Genomic DNA, 17684 nt, shown 5'->3' with positions numbered 1-17684 from the left:
TTGATCCAAATACCAACCCCACGGTCTCAGATTTAACAGTACTCAATAACGGTACCATTTCCTTCCTAATTAAACAAAGCAAGACAGACCAAGTCAAAAAGGGCCACCTTATCAACATCTTCAACCTCCCGTCTCCAATCAATTGATTTTATACACCTGTGGCCATGGAAGTGATTGGAACACCTGATTCGATTATTTGGATTTATACACATGCGTCATATATATATAACATAATAAAATGAAATGCACCAACATCAATGGCTTTTTTCTAAAAGATTTATTACAGAAACATTCTATAAACAAATTATGAAAAGGTCAAGAAAAAATATTCTGTCAATCAGAACCAGTTGGATATTGGGCACACAATATCACATGATTTCTGAACCTTTTCAGTACAGATGCTGTATTAGTACACAGGACTCGGTGTGACGTTCCCTTTATGGCTGGGCCTTGACGAACAGAAAATACTGTCATGACACTAAAACGCTCCACACATGTCAAACTACACAGACACAGCGCATGTAAAGAAACAGAAGATTCATCCACTCAGCACAATGCAGTTGTAAGTACTATAGATATGGCGAGGAATGGATAACTGTACGGCTGAAGTCAGGCATCCATCACACATGAGATGAACTTCAGATCTCCACATCACTTTCTTTATCATTATCATGGTCACCATCATAAAACTCATTCGCTGCTTCAGGCCTGTGGCGAAACAGAAAGCAGCTGGTCAGAAGATGCTTTAACAACAAAATCAATAATGAATTCAGTCAAACAGCTGATATGATATCTTCTGTATCAACAGTAAAGTACAATAATGATATATAAGCAAGATATTAAAAAAAGCTTAAAATCAAACGTTCAGACACTAGAGTTAGAGGTTCATAAAGACCTAGAGAAGTTTTCTTCTGATCCTCTCTCATCAGGATCAGCCTCGTCTGGTCGCTCATAGCTTAACAAATCAGAGGGAACGTCATGGATCTGGACGCTTGGTGCGTGATTCAACATCTTCAAGTTCTCAAACACTGTTTGACGAATCTGCTCCAAATACTAGGAAAAAAAAAGAGGTTGTGTATTGGTTACTGCTGATGAAAGTACACTAAACACTATGAAATATGTACAAATGTTCTAATTCCAACAAATACAGCACACTAGAATATATTTTTACTGTTCGTATATGATTTAGAAAAGTTACACTGAGGCTTTATTTTTTTATACTTTTTTTGCATTTTTTAAATTTAATATAAAGACAAACGCAAAAAAGTATGAAAACAAAGTACATGAATTTGAGAATGTCTTAGTATTTGATTTGTTTCTTCTTTGCTGTATTGACAGCAGTACTGGAGCCGACATGAAGAAAAAATGATGTTCCAGAGAGCATCATGTGCTGAATCTGAAGCATTTATTATTGAGTTTTCATTATACACTTTTTGTTTTTTTCATTTTTTCAACTTGTTTATTTTCAGGTTTATTAGTGGTGGTCTCATTGTACTTCTAAATGCAAATGTACTGTTGATGTAAAGACAGGTCTGTAGACACAAACAAAAAACATATGTGAGGAAAATATCCCATACTTGTCTAGAATTTTGGTTTTCTATCCTTGTGCTGACATCTGGATGAAGTGTGAAATCTGGAGCAAAATATTCAAAGTATTCTGTGCAGAGGATAAATACAGAGATGAGAAAAGAGTTTCAAAAACAACAACAAAAAGTATATACGCTTTTGGGTTTTAAAACAATTTATTATAATGTAGTGTTAATGAATTCATATAAGCACAACAAAGAATAAATCAAGACGTTTTGTTCGCATGTGACAGTTGCTGTCTTACCGCTATATGGCAGTTCATCACTAATGGACTCGTCCACTAGCAGAGATGTTTCATATGTCCTAGAAATCAAAGATATGATATGAAAATATCAGAAGGACAGCAGTCAAAGATGAACACTCACACATTAGCAGCACTTACTAAAACCAAGCAGCAAAAACAGCTTAGAAATCCAAAGTCCTAACATATGACTTCCTTTATTCGATCAAAGACTCAATAGAGGCGAGATAATGAGGAAATGTGATAAATTGTAGGATAATATGCAAATCCTAACATCTGAATAGAACAGTTGTAACAGTACATTCCAGTACAACGCTTTTTATTAATTACTGATGCACCAAAATTTTGGCAACTGAAATTTTCAGCCAGTTTTGTTCTAACTGAGAGTAAGTACAGTATTGAGAGTTGAGAGTAAAGTGTTTTTTCAGACTAGTGGAAAGAAAACATTCAAAAGACACTGTTAAGTATTTCTTTTATAGCACTTTATCTATTTTTATTACAGATTTTAATTACAGTGCATATTTTAAAAGGCCATTTTCTGAAACAAATGAGTTTTTTTCTCATAGACTGAGCCATAAATCTCCACGTCAGTAACACTTAAACACACCAAACTTTACATTTATATTCCTGTCTTTATCCTGAAGGTTTTTAAAGAGGAATTTGTTTATATATATAATTTCATTCCCCAAAAAAACTGTAAAAAAAAAAAAAATCTATCATTTTCTACCTAAGTATTTTCTGAATTATGGAGTAACAAAATGAGACCCAAAATCCCCTCTGTAAAAACATTTGACTCTAATATGTCAAAAATACATAATCCACTGCACCTTTGCACTGTTGACAATCTTCCTCAGTGGAGTCTGAGTGTGCTGCACAGGTGAGTGGGCCATACAAACCACCTGTAGCATCACACTCCGCTCTATTTGCACATTCACAATATGAATAATATATGTTTATAACTGCACTGGAATCTTTGCACTATGTTCTATCCTCCCCAAACTCTCTTCTGCCCATTTCATATAAAAATACCTCTTTTGCACATTTCTTGGAAATACAGCTCAACTTGCACTTGTATTGCTAACTGTAAATATGTCTAATCGTACACTGTGTGTACTATGTGTGTATATATTGCATATTGTCACTCTGTATAATCCTGTAGGTTTGTAACTGTCTATATGTAAACTGTCCCTATACTGTCTGGAGCTCGCTCCCAAGAATTTCACTCACCTAGGCACAGGTGCTGTGGTGATGTGACAATAAAAGTGATTTGATTTGATTTGAAAAAAATTAAACAAGAATTTTGAAATGGACTTCATCCAGTGTTTAGATTTTTGTACTAGATTAGTTTTTTTTTACCCTATTCACCAGCAGTGTCTTGCCTTAAACAATGATGCTGAGAAATATGATTTCAATTTCTCTGATTTCAGGCAGAATTAGTATATTGTGATGCTGTTCTTTACTTAAGTTGAAAATGGCTTACACTGCGGTAAAGACTGTTGTCATATAGTTTAAACAGGAAGCTCCTAGAAAGTAACAAACGATTTAAAGACCCTGGTTTAATTGGATCTAATGCAATGTGTATGAAGTTTCATTCTGCAACCAAGCTATTATTGAAGGATGGGATGGGAAGTTAAAATGTATTTGGACTTGACAGCAAACCTATGTTTAAGCCTATGTGTGAGTCACTGCAAAAAAGCTTTTCTTACTTAGATTTTGTGTCTTGTTTCCAGCCAAAATATTTAAAAATTCTTATATCAAGAAGATTTTCTAGACAAGTAAAAATTATTTTCTTGTTTTCAGAAAAAAACAAGTCAAAATTAAGTGAGTTTTTGCTTAAAACAAGCAAAATAATCTGACAATGGGATAAGAAAAATAATCTTGTTTCAAACAGTAAACAAGATTGTTTTTCCTACCCCACTGGCAGATGATTATTTTTACTAGTCGAGAAAATCCTTCTTGGTTTAAGAATTTTTAGATATTGTGGCTGGAAACAAGACAAAACATTTTTCTAAGCATTTTGAAGTCACAGCAGCAAAGAATATGTTGAAAAAAAAAACACTAATTGGACATTGTAGAAACACAAAATATATACGATGTGAGCCCTTTAAAGTTTACTTTCATAACTATTATGATAGCTTGTTTCCTCTTTTGATGATTTATACTGAAAAGCACAGTGAAATAATGTACGTACCAACATCTAGCAACGTTTCGGACCGTGTATCCTCCTCCACCCAGAACAAGCAGCGGGATTTTGAAGCTCTTCACAAACTCCACACACTCTCTACAGGTACAGGTGTTCACATGAGATTATCAACTGGCAACATTTCAAAATACTGTTGTCTAAGAAAAGTTGTTTTACCCATGTCCTCGTATGCTGAGGTTGAAGCATCCTAGTCGATCACAGCCCAGAGAATCTGCTCCACACTGCAGACAAACCACAGAGATGAGCAAAAACAAAACCACACCACGACCGACTGACTGAACGTCATCTTACCTGAAGAACAATACAGGTGGGCTGATAGAAGTCCACCACCTGCTTGATAACCGGCTGAAACAGCTGTCTGTAACCTGACAATACAAAAACAAACAATCCTTATGTCATTTTATTTCTCGAGCAAAGGTAAATGTGTCCCTGGAGCACAAAACCAGTCTTTAATAGCACAGGTATATTTGCAGCAGTAGCCAAAAATACATTGTACAAGTCAAAATTATAGATGTTTCTTTTATGCCAAAAATCATTAGGATATTAAGTAAAGATCATGTTCCATGAAAACATTTTGTGAATTTCCTACCGCAAATATATCAAAACTTAATTTTTGATTAGTAATATGCATTGCTAAGAAATTCATTTGGACAACCTTAAAACGTGATTTTCTCAATATTTCGACTTTTTTGCACCCTCAGATTCCAGATTTTCAAATAATTGTATCTCGGCCAAATATTGTCCTAGCCATACCATACATCAATAGAAAGCTTATTTATTCAGTATAAGTTTAAAAAACAGTGTCAAAAGTTTTATGGTCCAGGGTCACATATAACAAGTCTCGTTTTCTGGAAAACTGATCAAAATGAAGAGAGTTTATGATTTAAACAAAAACAAACATCTACCAATGGGCTCAGAAAAATCACCTTAATTCACCAGATTTCATATTAGTTCTTGTTTTAAGCACAAACTCACTTAATTTTGTTCAATTAAGAAAATTCAAGACTTCATTTTACATTTGGATTTGAGTAAATATATCTTGATTTAAGCATGTTTAGATGTTTTACTGGAAAACAAAAAGTACTGAGGAAGATTTCCTGCATTCAACATTTAATGCCATGACTTTTTGAATTTAAGACTTTCTGCTCTCATTTAAGGGTCCCATATCGTCAAAATCAAAATTTCCTGGCTTTTTTCATGATAACTAAGGTCTAGGGGCTATCTAACTACCATATGAGTTTCAAAACAGTCAATCCACAGTAAACTGCACACAGCCTGCTTAAAGTAGCTGTTCATTTTCAGGAGCAGCTGTGACTTCCGTAACGATGTGACGTCCGATCGACTCAAGTCACCGCCTTCAGTCACAAACCAACGTCCCACCCTCCTTTTGTCAAACCCCCAGACAACAACGCATCCATTCCATTGAGCAACAACAACAGGAAAACAAGTGGAGAAAACCCTGTTCAGTCGATAGATGTCAAGCTACGATCATTACACAGGCTTCAGAACAACGTTAATATAAGAGACCACTGGCAGTCAACTTCAGCCTCTTTCACACAGCGATTCCGGTAAATACACGGATAATGTGTCCCACGATTTGTTCCGGAATTGTTTAATTTGGTTCATTCACAGTTGTTTTCCGGAATCTGTGCGTGCTTTACACACAAACCATAAAGACATGTGACGTTTGGATGTAATGCGACGCGTACGTTTCACTAAACTGAAACTAACCTGAACAAACTGTGCTTCAGCGCTGATAGTGAGGAGCTGGCTCTGCCTGATGATCGCTGCTTCATTCCACTTTGCACGTAACGTTATTTTTCGTTGTGAAGAGTGGCTTGATAACGTGCATCATTACTACAACACTGCCTTTAGGTTCTGGCTTTGGTTCACACAGTTCCCGTAATTTTCCAGAATCAGCGCGCATTGTGAAAGGGGCTTTACTAAAGCAACAGTTATGTAGCCTACTGCATTCGGTGTTTGTAAAAGAAAAAACATTAATAATCATTCTAAAATATCCTGTTGAGTATCAGCTCTCTCTATTGCTCTGAGCTCGCTTACGCTTACAGCATACATGACCGTAGTTACCTGTGATTGGCCTGGTTGTGCGTCACTCAGAAAACAACAGGCCAATCAGAAGAGAGGCTCATGAATATTAATTAGATGGGCCAAAATCGACCTGTTTTTGACAGAGCTCCTAAAAAAGGAGCTGTAAAAATATATTGAGATGGATTTTGGCACTTATACCGCAAATATATATTCTTAAGGACATCAACAAATAAAATAAACCTCCAGAAATGTGTACGATATGGGACCTTTAAGATCTTTTTAAGGTCTTAACTTGTGAAAGGTCAAATCAAGACTTTTTTTTAACCTTCTTAAAGGAGTAGTTCACTTTCAGAACAAAAATGTACAGGTAATATACTCACCCCTTTGTCATCCAAGACGTTCATGTCTTTCTTTCTTCAGTCGCAAAGAAATTTTTTGAGGAAAACATTTCAGGATTTCTCTCCATATAGTGGACTTCAATGGTGCCCTGAGTTTGAACTTCCAAAATGCAGTTTAAATACAGCTTCAAAGGACTCTAAACGATCCCAGCTGAGGAAGAAGGGTCTTATCTAGCAAAAAAATCTGGTATTTTCTAAACAAATTGACAATTTATATACTTTTTAAGTCTTAAATGCTTGATCCAGGTCAATACAGTTAGGGTATGTTGGAAAACTCCCATCTTGTTTTCTTCCCCAACTTCAAAATCGTCCTACATCGCTGCAGAAGAACCAACCCAGTGATTACAAAGTGAACATACAAAGATTATCAAACGGGCTTTACAAAAAAAGGTATAACAGCAATGTAGGATGATTTCGAAGTTGAAGACGAAAACAAGATCTGAGTTTTTGGACATTCCCTAACTGTATTTAACTGGATCACACAGACTACGCACCGCAGAGACGAGACAACATGAGCATTTGAGGTTAAAAGGTATATAAATTGTTAAAAAAAAAAATTAAATAACTAATTGTTTTGCTAGATAAGACCTTCTTCCTCGGCTGTGATCGTTTAGAGCCCTTTGAAGCTGCATTTTGGAAGTTCAAACTCGGGGCAGCACTGAAGTCCACTATATGGAGAGAAATCCTGAAATGTTTTCCTCAAAAATTATTTCTTTACGACAGAAAGAAAGAAAGACATGAACATCCTGGATGACAAGGGGGTGAGTAAATGATCTGTAATTTTTGGTTCTGGAACTAAACTAATCCTTTAAGACCAGCTGAAACCCTGAATATTTACATTTCTCGAAAGTGGTTGAACAAAAACTGCAATATATGGCTTACCTATTACAATTAGATGACTATGCTTTTGCAGACCTTTAAGGCTCATATGAATATTAATGCATAAATCTACTCACTCTGGTCATCTATACCATCTCGCAGCGGCACATTCAGGCAGTAGTAGCGGCCGCTCTCAGCTCCCACCTCATACATATCACCTTCACATCAACACAACAACAGTTATTACAGTGATTTTGTGAAGATTAAGCTGTTCAGTGGCTCATTTTTTAAATCATAAATGTATGTTTTCATTAGCATGCATTAGTAACAGCTAAAACAATGTGGATGACACTCTCTAAATGACTTTTATCAGGCAGTACAGGAACAACATACCAGTTCCTGGGAAAAAGTAGTTCCCATATTTGTGGAAGGACACGGTCATGACTCTGTCTGTGAGATAAAAGGCTTCCTGTACACCATCACCATGATGAATATCAATGTCAATGTAGAGCACGCGTGGATGATACCTATAGGACAGAAATAAGCAAAAATAGTTCAGATAAGTAGCTGACATGTCTTGCTAATTACATAACCATGGTTGCAAAAATACAATTACTGCCATTAAACAAGTTTCAAGTCAGACAAACAGGCAGTTGAGGCATATTATTACATCTACCCTACTCTCTATAAAACAAACAGGTAGCAGCTCCATTGAATACTCCTAGTAGTGCAGAAATTACATACTTCACTTTTAATTAAGATAATTTGTTAACATTATTTTTTTGTTACACAAGTTACATGTACTTACTATTATAATAACAATCAATTATGCATTATTACATGCAAGTGACCCTAAGACAAACCTTAATCCTAACCCTAACCATATAGTAAGTATATTAATATTACTCAGTATTTAAACGTATAATTACACTGTAACAAGAACACCTTACAATAAAGTGTAACCAAGTATTTTTATTAATTAATCTGCCACACCCACAACGCTAGTTAATTCCAAGTCATTAAAGAGCAATTCCAGCGATACGGACGTGACATTCAAGGTCAAAACCTGAAAAATAAATTCTCATAAATTTGAATCTTTACCAATATATTGAACCATATCTTTATATTTTTCGAAACCCCTTAAAATAGAGTCCAGACATCAGAGAAGTTTCAGTCTAAAACCCGGTTTTATATTTTAAATGAGGGAAATACACATGCGTTACGGACGTGACAAAAAAAGACACGAGTTTCTGGGAGACGACATTTTGTAACATGTTTGCGATTTACAGTGAGTGCACAAACCAGAAGTAACAATATCTGCCGAATTGACAAGGGTTGGCCATTTACAAAACCTAAAATATCAATTTTGTTTAAATTTTCGCTTTCATGTTTCAGAGGAAAAATCAGCGTTATGGACGTGACCGTTCTGAAAGTGGAATTTATTTATGGAAATGAGTATAAAATGCTTTAAAAACTTTAACAGAGATGTCTAATAGTAACTAATAGTAAGTAATAAACATTCGTTTAGGCCATTATTTAACTAATTAATGTATACAAAAAGGAGACATTTCATTTTTTTATTAATAAACTAATATTTTCTTGTCGGCTGCAAGATGAAATTCACAGTGCATAACGTACATAAACGGGGAGTATTTAATTTCGTTTTTAATTGGTTTGTTTAAAAGTAGACATTTTAAGCTTTCTATAGACATATCTCTTGTAGCCTATGTGAGACACACGCTGAGTTCTGGCTCTTTTTAAAAAAACGCTCCAGCCAGAGACAGACAGAGAAGGCAGAAAGCGCATCCTGTGTCTTTATTATTTGTAAAAAAACAAAAACAAAAAAACCACGCTTTTTATTATGAATTTACATTAAATCAGTTTCGAACTGATTTTAAGTTGTTGCATTATCAGGAAAAAAATGCAAGTGATTGCGCGGGTGCCTCCCTGTCATATGCACATTAATATTCCGTGCAAACACTTGAATATGGACCAAAAACGTACATTTGTGTATGTTAACACTACAGCTTGAAATCCGCATTACAAATAAATCTTAACCAGTCTACATCCAAGAAAGTTATAACCTATAAATTGAAGACTATTTGCCATTTTAAAATGATCTAACAGACCAACGCTGCTCCGATTCATTGATCATTGCAGATCAGGATCAAACAGATGCCGCTGAAAAAATGTTTTAATGACTTGCTTATGCATTAAATAACTAAGACACAATATAAGTTCAGTAAAATATGTTGAATATATAATAGACCCATCTACTGTACAAATATTTATAAAATAGATTGCGAATAAGACGGCGAGTTTCTATTAAAGCACGTTGATGCAGCTAAATTCAGACCTAAATGCACAACTTAAACAGAGTTTTGTTCTTTTTGTATAAACCTTATTTTTCCATGGTAAGGTTGACATTTGCGTGGAATTGCCCTAAAACAGTATGTTTTCTCTTATACATGCATAAATACTATCAGATCTCTGTATAATTTTGAGTGGTGCATTTTAGAAAAAGACTCTCACTTACTTCAAAAGTTCAAGAATACTGATGACAATGTCATTCACATAGCAAAATCCAGATGCCTGAAAATAGAAAAAACATACACTTGATGTGCTTGCTTACAACATCATTTTAGTGCCATGTTTCGAGAATGAAGTCGTAATTACGAGAATTAGCAATTAAAATAGTTGTAAAAATAAAACTGAAAAATTAGATTGATTTAAAAAATGAAAAAAAAAAAATGAATTTGGAAATAAAACTGATTTCATGGTTATGGTTTTATTACAACGGCCAGTGCTCCGATGATTGTTTTTACACTTGACTGCACAATATAATCCTTGTTTAATATCGACTAAACAACATTTAATTCAAATGTCCACTTAATCTTTAAGATTTGACCATAGCTTTACCACAGAAATGCTATAGCCACAGTCATTTAATGAATAGGTGGACATCAAAACGTGTAAACTCAGAGCGAGGGTTTAAACTTTTATTTTGAAATCGCGATGAACAGATATTGATGTATTCTCCTGAACTTGCATAGGTTTATAAATGACGCCCGTTGTGTTCCCAGATGAACGCTACAATAAACCTAAACTCACAACAAGATGCAGAGATCAGCATAAGAACAGCATACTGTGAACGGAGCTGCTGTGAGACGCACGTACGTAACCTACACGCATGTAAATAATTTACGCACATTTATTAAACCTGCATCGCATATATTTAACTAAATCGTAGCGTTTGTGAATTCACAATTATGCTTAATTATGATTTTTAAATGAGTTTAATATATAATGCAGCCTTGGAAATCAGTCTAATAATGTGTTTGTATTAAACTTATACATACACACATACAAGATGCTGTTTTGTTTATAGTTGTTTAAGCAACTGATTTAATTATAACTGGTATATAAACATTATTTTAAACATGATGCACTTTTTTTAACATGTTATTTTAATCTTATAATAAACATGCATTAGTAATATTTCCCTCGATGCACCCTCTTGAAGCCTCAGGAGAAAAGGAAAAACTTTTTTTCACCCCAAATGAAATGATGCATTTTAAATTCAAATATAATTAGAATTTTGATCATATTTATGTACAAAATTCAAATTTAGTTTTTCAGCCATTTGGCAGCCCTAGCCGGTTTGCTTGGAAATAATATTTTACATTTTTGATTGCATTCATTAGGTCTGTTTGTAGTGTGCCAGACAGCCAATAATAGCAATAAGCTTTGCGCTTTTGGTACTTTTAATAGAAAACAAAGTCTCAGCTTTTAAAGTCGGTCAGTTTATAGCAAAATACAAACAATGTGTCTTGGAAAAATGTGTTTTCTACGGTCTTTAATGTGGCAGAACAGATCGCTGTCTTTTTTATCACCCACTCCGCAAAAACTTCTGTCGCGTTCAATCTTTTATTTCAATTCTTTAGTGAAATTTTCATGATATTCACTGCAAAAAAAAAAATTCTTACTTAGATTATTTGTCTCGTTTCCAGCCAAAATGTCTAAAAATATTTAAATCAAGAAGGATTTTCTAGACGAGTAAAAAATTATTGAAACAAGCTAAATAATCTGCCAACCCCAACTGAAATTATGCATTTTAAATTCAAATATAATTCGAATTTTGATCATATTGAAATGCAAAATTCAAATTTAGTTTTTCAGCCATTTTGGCAATAGGGTAAGAAAAATAATCTTGTTATCAGATTGAAATAAGATTTTTGGTAACACTTTACAATAAGGTTCATTAGTTAATGTTAGTTAACTTCATTAGTTAACATGAACTAAGAATGAACAATACTTCTACAGCATTTATTAATGCATTATTAAAATGACAAGTTGTGTTTGTTAGCATTAGTTAATGCACTGTGAACTAACATGAACAATGAATTACTCTATTTTTAATAACTAACATTTACAAAGATTAATAAATAGTGCAATAAATGTATTGTTCATTCATGTTAGTAAATATGACACCTTATTGAAAAGTGTTACCAATTTTTTTGTTGTTCTTTTTTGTTTTGCTTGTTCTAATTTTGACTTTGAAAATAATTTTTACTAGAAAACCGATTTAAGAATTTTTAGATATGTTGGCTGGAAACAGGACAAAAAAAAATCTAAATAAGAAAAGCATTTTTTGCAGTGTTTCAGTTTTGTAATATATTTAACTTTATTCTCAAAATATTAATCTCGTAATCTTAGACTTTTTTAAAGTGGCACTAAAACGCTGTGGTAGTGATATATGTTGTTTTTCTTCATATATGTATTAATGTGCTTACCTCGAACTTTTTTGCGTGATGTAAACCTCCAGCCCAGTTTATGGCAATGTCACATATCTATGAATGAACGAATGAATGATCAAAAACAATGCAGGAATTCATTCAGTGTTCAAGACCCAAACTAAGCTTCAAGTTTTACCTTCATTTTGTTCTAAGTTAAAAACTGTCTTTTCAGTGCTGCATCTTACATTTATTTCAAGAAGAAATAATTAATTTTCAGGTTAACTTTCTGATTTTCTACCAAGCGTGTGTAAAGGCAACATTTCCACCAACTCACCTTGTGATTTAACTGAGTCGCTCCTTGCAAAGAAGCACCTGTATATCTCGAACAAAACTCAAACAGACCTGGAAAAACAGGACTGAGAACAGAAACAAAACAGTCATTAGAAAGCTAATTTAATTAAATATTCAAAAGCTGATTTTGCTACTTACTTTCACATTCACTAATACTTGATTTAAAATCTGACACCAATATTTTAGTGGAGACCTTGACAACAAGAATGATTTTAAATATCCATTGGGAACCTCACCAGTCGTCTCCTACGTTGAAGGCGTTGAGGCTCTTGGTGAAGCCCTGCATGTTGTTTGGACTGACCTTCTGCAGGAAGTCGATGTAATCCTCGGAGTGGAAGCGGCACATGTCGTGCTGAGACGCTTTGTATGGTTTGAACACCTGCACACATCAGCACCTGATGTCAATGACTTATCACCACAGAAATGTGACTGAACTAACAGACTGATCATACCATCATCTTCTTGTAGAGTCCATAATGCAGCACCAGACTGTGTGTGAGAGACAGCCGGTGAGGCTTCATTGGGTGTCCAGCTCCTGCAGTTAGAAAACAGAAAAAAAACACACCTCATGTTCTGTTCCCAAATATGACGGTCTATAAGGATTGATCAGACTCTGTGATGAAGATCAAACAGTTATTACAGCTTCTTTACCTCTTTACAAGCGTTGAAGAAAGTTACTTTTAAAAGTATATTAAGATACTCCCTAAAAAAAGTATTTAATTACATTACCTAGTTACTTTTTATGAAAAGTAATGCGTTACGTTACTTTTGCGTTACTTTTTAAATCTGGGCAGGGCTTGCTTGTTTGTTTTTAATATAAAAAGTTCTGTTTTTGTCAAATGTAAAAGCCTTTTTAATCCAAAAGCCTCAGGCTTAGAGAAAAGTCAATTGACGTCTGTACAGTAGACCGCAGAAGAACAAATGTCAACTCTTCAGCAATAAAAAAAAGGAAAACAAATGTTAGATTATCTTGAGTAATATCTGCTTATTAGTATGGATGAATTGGATCGTCAAAGACATCGGTTAATAAAATGGGATTTAAATACATAAAGGATATTTGTATTATTTAACATGTTTAATTATTGCAGGTTTGTGTTGAATTTCAGTGTTTTTATTCATTTTGAAGAACACTGTATCTGTTTTTTAGTGAGTGAGATGAATTAATGCATGTTCACATTTATTCTAGAACTAAAGGAACATCTTACTCACAATTTCTCTCAAACATGGGGACAGGAGAGCTTTTAGTCAATAAATGGAGGAAAAAGTAACTGGCGTTACTGATTTTGAACTCAGATATTTTTTCGTCAATTAAAAAGTGATGCATTACTTTACTAGTTACTTGGTAATAAGTTACAAAAAGTAATATTTTTATGTAATTTGCATTATTTGTAATGTGTTACCCCAACAGTGCTCTTTATTAATAATATATTACATGTGCTACTAGACACAAAAGGTCAAAAACAGTACACCATGTGCTCAATATTGCTCATCTCAACATTAAAGGACAAATAATGACTATAATGAGGTCCCTATCACTACACATAGACAGTAACAGTAATCTCTTGATTTTGATTGTTTTTTTCTCCAATAACAACAAAATTAATCCAAACAACATTATTATTTTTCAAATATATCATTTGTGAAAATCTCCAGGTAGTTTTGACTGAGTGTGCCTCAGAAGCCGGTTATTTCTCCACTGGTCGCACATACTATATGTGTTAATGAAAATGATACTATTGTATTAAATTAATTTAAATGCACAGTAATGTTCGCGGTTTTAGTTTGCTACTGTATAGAGCACATATGTGCAGTGAACACAGGCTGTTGTTTGTCATTTGTAAATGTAAACAGAGATCATTTGCAGTGTTTATCAGTGACTAGCCGCATCTGCTAACAGATATAGCTCAGTCTCACCGTAATGAAAGTTCCCCACGTCTGGGTCGTAGAAGTACGCCGTTCGGTTCGTCATTTTGTCGCAGAATCTGAATTAAAAGGGTTATTTCTGACACAATGAGAGAAAATTTGTTTTATTTATTTACTCTCTGCATCTCACTATCGCCATCTTCATTACAGAACCGGAAGAACTCACTTCCTCTTCTTCGTGGTTGCCGCCGATGTGGAGAGATTCTGGTGCACAGCGCCACCTGACAACTACTACTGCAAATACACTTCAAGTCTTTACACAATGTTTGTGAAAATAAAATAAAATGAAATGAAATAATAAAATATAAAACAAAATAAAATAAAGAAAAATAAAAAATGAAGTAAAATCAAATCAATTAAAATACAATAAATACAAAAATAAAATCAATAAAAAAGTCAAATAAAACAAAATAAAGTAAAACTAATTAAAATAGAATAAAGTAAAATAAAATAAAAATACAGTAAAATAGAATAAAATAAAGTAAAATAAAATAATGTAAAAAATCAAGTAAAATGCAATAAATAAAAAATAAAGTAGAATAAAATAAAATTAAAATACAGTAAAGCAAAATAGAATAAAATGAAGTGAATAAATAAAAAATAGGTAAAGTAAAACAGAATAAAATAAAAATAAATTATAGTAATGTAGAATAAAATAGAATAAAGTAAAATATAACTAAATAAAAAGAAAGTAAAATAAAAAATAAAGTAAAATGCAATAAATAAAAATAAAGTAGAATAAAATAAAAATACAGTAAAATAGAATAAAATAAAGTAAAATAAAATAATGCAAAAAATCAAGTAAAATGCAATAAATAAAAAAATAAAGTAGAATAAAATAAAATTAAAATACAGTAAAGCAAAATAGAATAAAATGAAATAAATAAATAAATAATAGGTAAAGTAAAATAGAATAAAATAAAAATAAGTTAGAGTAATGTAGAATAAAATAGAATAAAGCAAAATATAACTAAATAAAAAGAAAGTAAAATAAAAAATAAAATAAAGTAAAATGCAATAAATAAAAAATAAAGTAGAATAAAATAAAAAAAAACAGTAAAACAAAATAAAATAAAGTACAGTGAAATAAAAATAAAGTAAAATAATGAAAATTAGAATAAAGCAAAATAGAACAAAATGAAGTAAAATAAATAAAAATAGGTAAAGTAAAATAGAATAAAATAAAAAATAAATTAGAATAATGTAGAATAAAATCATAAAAAGCAAAAAAAAACAAGTAAAATAAAATAAAAATAAAATATGTAAAACAGAATAAAATAAAGTAAAAGAAAATTTAAAAAATAAAGTAAAATAGTATAGAATAAAATAAAATAAGCAAACAAAAACAAAATAAAGTGAAATAAAATAAATATAAAAAAGTAAAATTAAATTAAACAAAGTAAAATAATGTAGAATAGAATAAAATAAAATAAAGCGAAATAAAGTAAAATAGAATAAAATAAAAAAAATAAAGTAAAATAGTATAGAATAAAATAAAAGAAGCAAACGAAAACAAAACAAAATAAAATAAAACATAAAGTAAAATAATGTAGAATAAAATAAAGCAAAATAAAGTAAAATAAAATAAAATTAAATAAAATTAAATTAAATAATAAAAGTTTTGTACTGTAGACCCAGTATTGGGTAAAATCAGTTGTTAAATAACCAGTCCTCAGATTTGGCTGAAGTGAAAACAAGCATCAAACCAACTGGCCAATTTCAGTCTGAAACTCAAGTTACTTGCTCATAGATTCTTTCTGTAATTCTAAAACTGAACCATTTGTTACGAAACCAGTGATTTAGAGCATGTCTCAAACTGCCAAAGGGATTTCAGTCAAATGAATATTAAAACTGTTTAGAAATGCTTTGAAATGTCAATGGTTCACCACTATAGGGGTTGATCTCAGTGAACCATGAAGCAGGGCGTATACTTTTTACCTGATCTCAGACCAGTTTTATATAGTTGTAGATATGTTTGATGGCACATTTGTATAATCAAGAGTTGTAGTATATACAGGTGCTGCTCATATAATTAGAATATCTTCAAAAAGTTGATTTACTTCACTAATTCCATTCAAGAAGTGAAACTTGTATAATGTATACTTTCATTCCACACAGACTGATATATTTCAAGTGTTTATTTATTTTATTTTTGATGATTGTAACTGACAACTAATGAAAACCCTAATTCAGTATCTCAGAAAATTAGAATATTACTTCAGACCAATACAAAGAAAGGATTTTTAGAAATCTTGGCCAACTGAAAAATATGAACATGAAAAGTATGAGCATGTACAGCACTCAATACTTAGTTGGGGCTCCTTTTGCCTGAATTACTTTCATCAGAGAACATAACTTTAGACCGCTCAGCAGCAGTCCAGTCCTTTTTGTCTTTAGCCCAGGCGAGACGCTTCTGACGCTGTCTGTTGTTCGAGTGGTTTGACACAAGGAATGCGACAGCTGAAACCCATGTCTTGCATACGTCTGTGTGTAGTGGTTCTTGAAGCACTGACTCCAGCTGCAGTCCACTCTTCGTCATTCTCACCCACATTTTTGAATGGGTTTTGTTTCACGATTCTCTCCAGGGTGCAGTTATCCCTATTGCTTGTACACTTTTTTTCTACCACATCTTTTCCTTCCCTTCTCCTCTCTATTAATGTGCTTGGACACAGAGCTCTGTGAACAGCCAGCCTCTTTTGCAATGAACTTTTGTGTCTTGCCCTCCTTGTGCAAGGTGTCAGTGGTCGTCTTTTGGACAACTGTCACATCAGCAGTCTTCCCCATGATTGTGTAGCCTACAGAACTAGACTGAGAGACCATTTAAAGGCCTTTCCAGGTGTTTTGAGTTAATTAGCTCATTAGAGTGTGGCACCAGGTGTCTTCAATACTCAACATTTTCACAATATTCAAATTTTCTGAGGACATTTTCTGAAATTTACTGAATTAGGGTTTTCATAATCATCAAAATTAAAAGAAATAAACACTACAAATATATCAGTCTGTGTGGAATGAATGTATACATTATACAAGTTTCACTTCTTGAATGGAATTAGTGAAGTAAATCAACTTTTTGAAGATATTCTAATTATATGACCAGCACCTGTAAAAAGTGAACAGTTGGATCAACTTAAAAAAATTACTTCAATTGGTAACACCTAAAAAAATTAAGTTGATTGAACTAAGATTATCTAAGTGTGGTCAATCACATTTAAATAATCTTAGTTCAATCAACTTAAATTTTTTAGGTGTTACCAATTGAAGTAATTTTTTTAAGTTGATCCAACTGTTCACTTTTTACAGTGTATTGGCCTGACTAACCAATACGAATACATCATAAACAACACAAGCCCCACAATTTAATAAAAAAAACACATTAT

At 32.7% G+C, this 17684-nt stretch overlaps 1 protein-coding gene across 1 annotated transcript; it reads right to left on the bottom strand.

Annotated features, from left to right (window-relative positions):
* Positions 1–262: 262 nt before the first annotated feature.
* hdac3 (histone deacetylase 3) lies at positions 263–14473 on the bottom strand. The gene is made up of 15 exons (XM_073820284.1): positions 14299–14473; positions 12837–12919; positions 12621–12763; positions 12368–12449; positions 12091–12147; positions 9834–9889; positions 7691–7824; positions 7435–7515; positions 4323–4396; positions 4188–4252; positions 4020–4109; positions 1832–1890; positions 1578–1657; positions 896–1053; positions 263–708 (listed from the first exon to the last, which is right to left on the bottom strand). The coding sequence occupies exons 1-15, from the start codon at positions 14351–14353 to the stop codon at positions 639–641; spliced, it is 1287 nt and encodes a 428-aa protein (XP_073676385.1). The 5' UTR covers positions 14354–14473; the 3' UTR covers positions 263–638.
* Positions 14474–17684: the final 3211 nt, after the last annotated feature.

The sequence above is a fragment of the Garra rufa genome, chromosome 16, assembly GCF_049309525.1.
Source record: "Garra rufa chromosome 16, GarRuf1.0, whole genome shotgun sequence".
Classification (NCBI taxonomy): Eukaryota; Metazoa; Chordata; class Actinopteri; order Cypriniformes; family Cyprinidae; genus Garra; species Garra rufa.
The sequence above is the reverse complement of the archived record's forward strand: the minus strand, read 5'-3'. Positions and strand labels throughout refer to the sequence as shown.

Coding starts and splice junctions, on each gene's coding strand:
- hdac3 (XM_073820284.1), bottom strand. CDS start 14,353: ATGACGAACCGAACGGCGTACTTCTACGACCCAGACGTGGGGAACTTT. Junction 7,516..7,690: donor CTACTTTTTCCCAGGAACTG/GTATGTTGTTCC, acceptor GTTGATGTGAAG/GTGATATGTATGAGGTGGGA. Junction 1,054..1,577: donor AAAACCAAAATTCTAGACAA/GTATGGGATATT, acceptor TTTTTTTCCTAG/TATTTGGAGCAGATTCGTCA.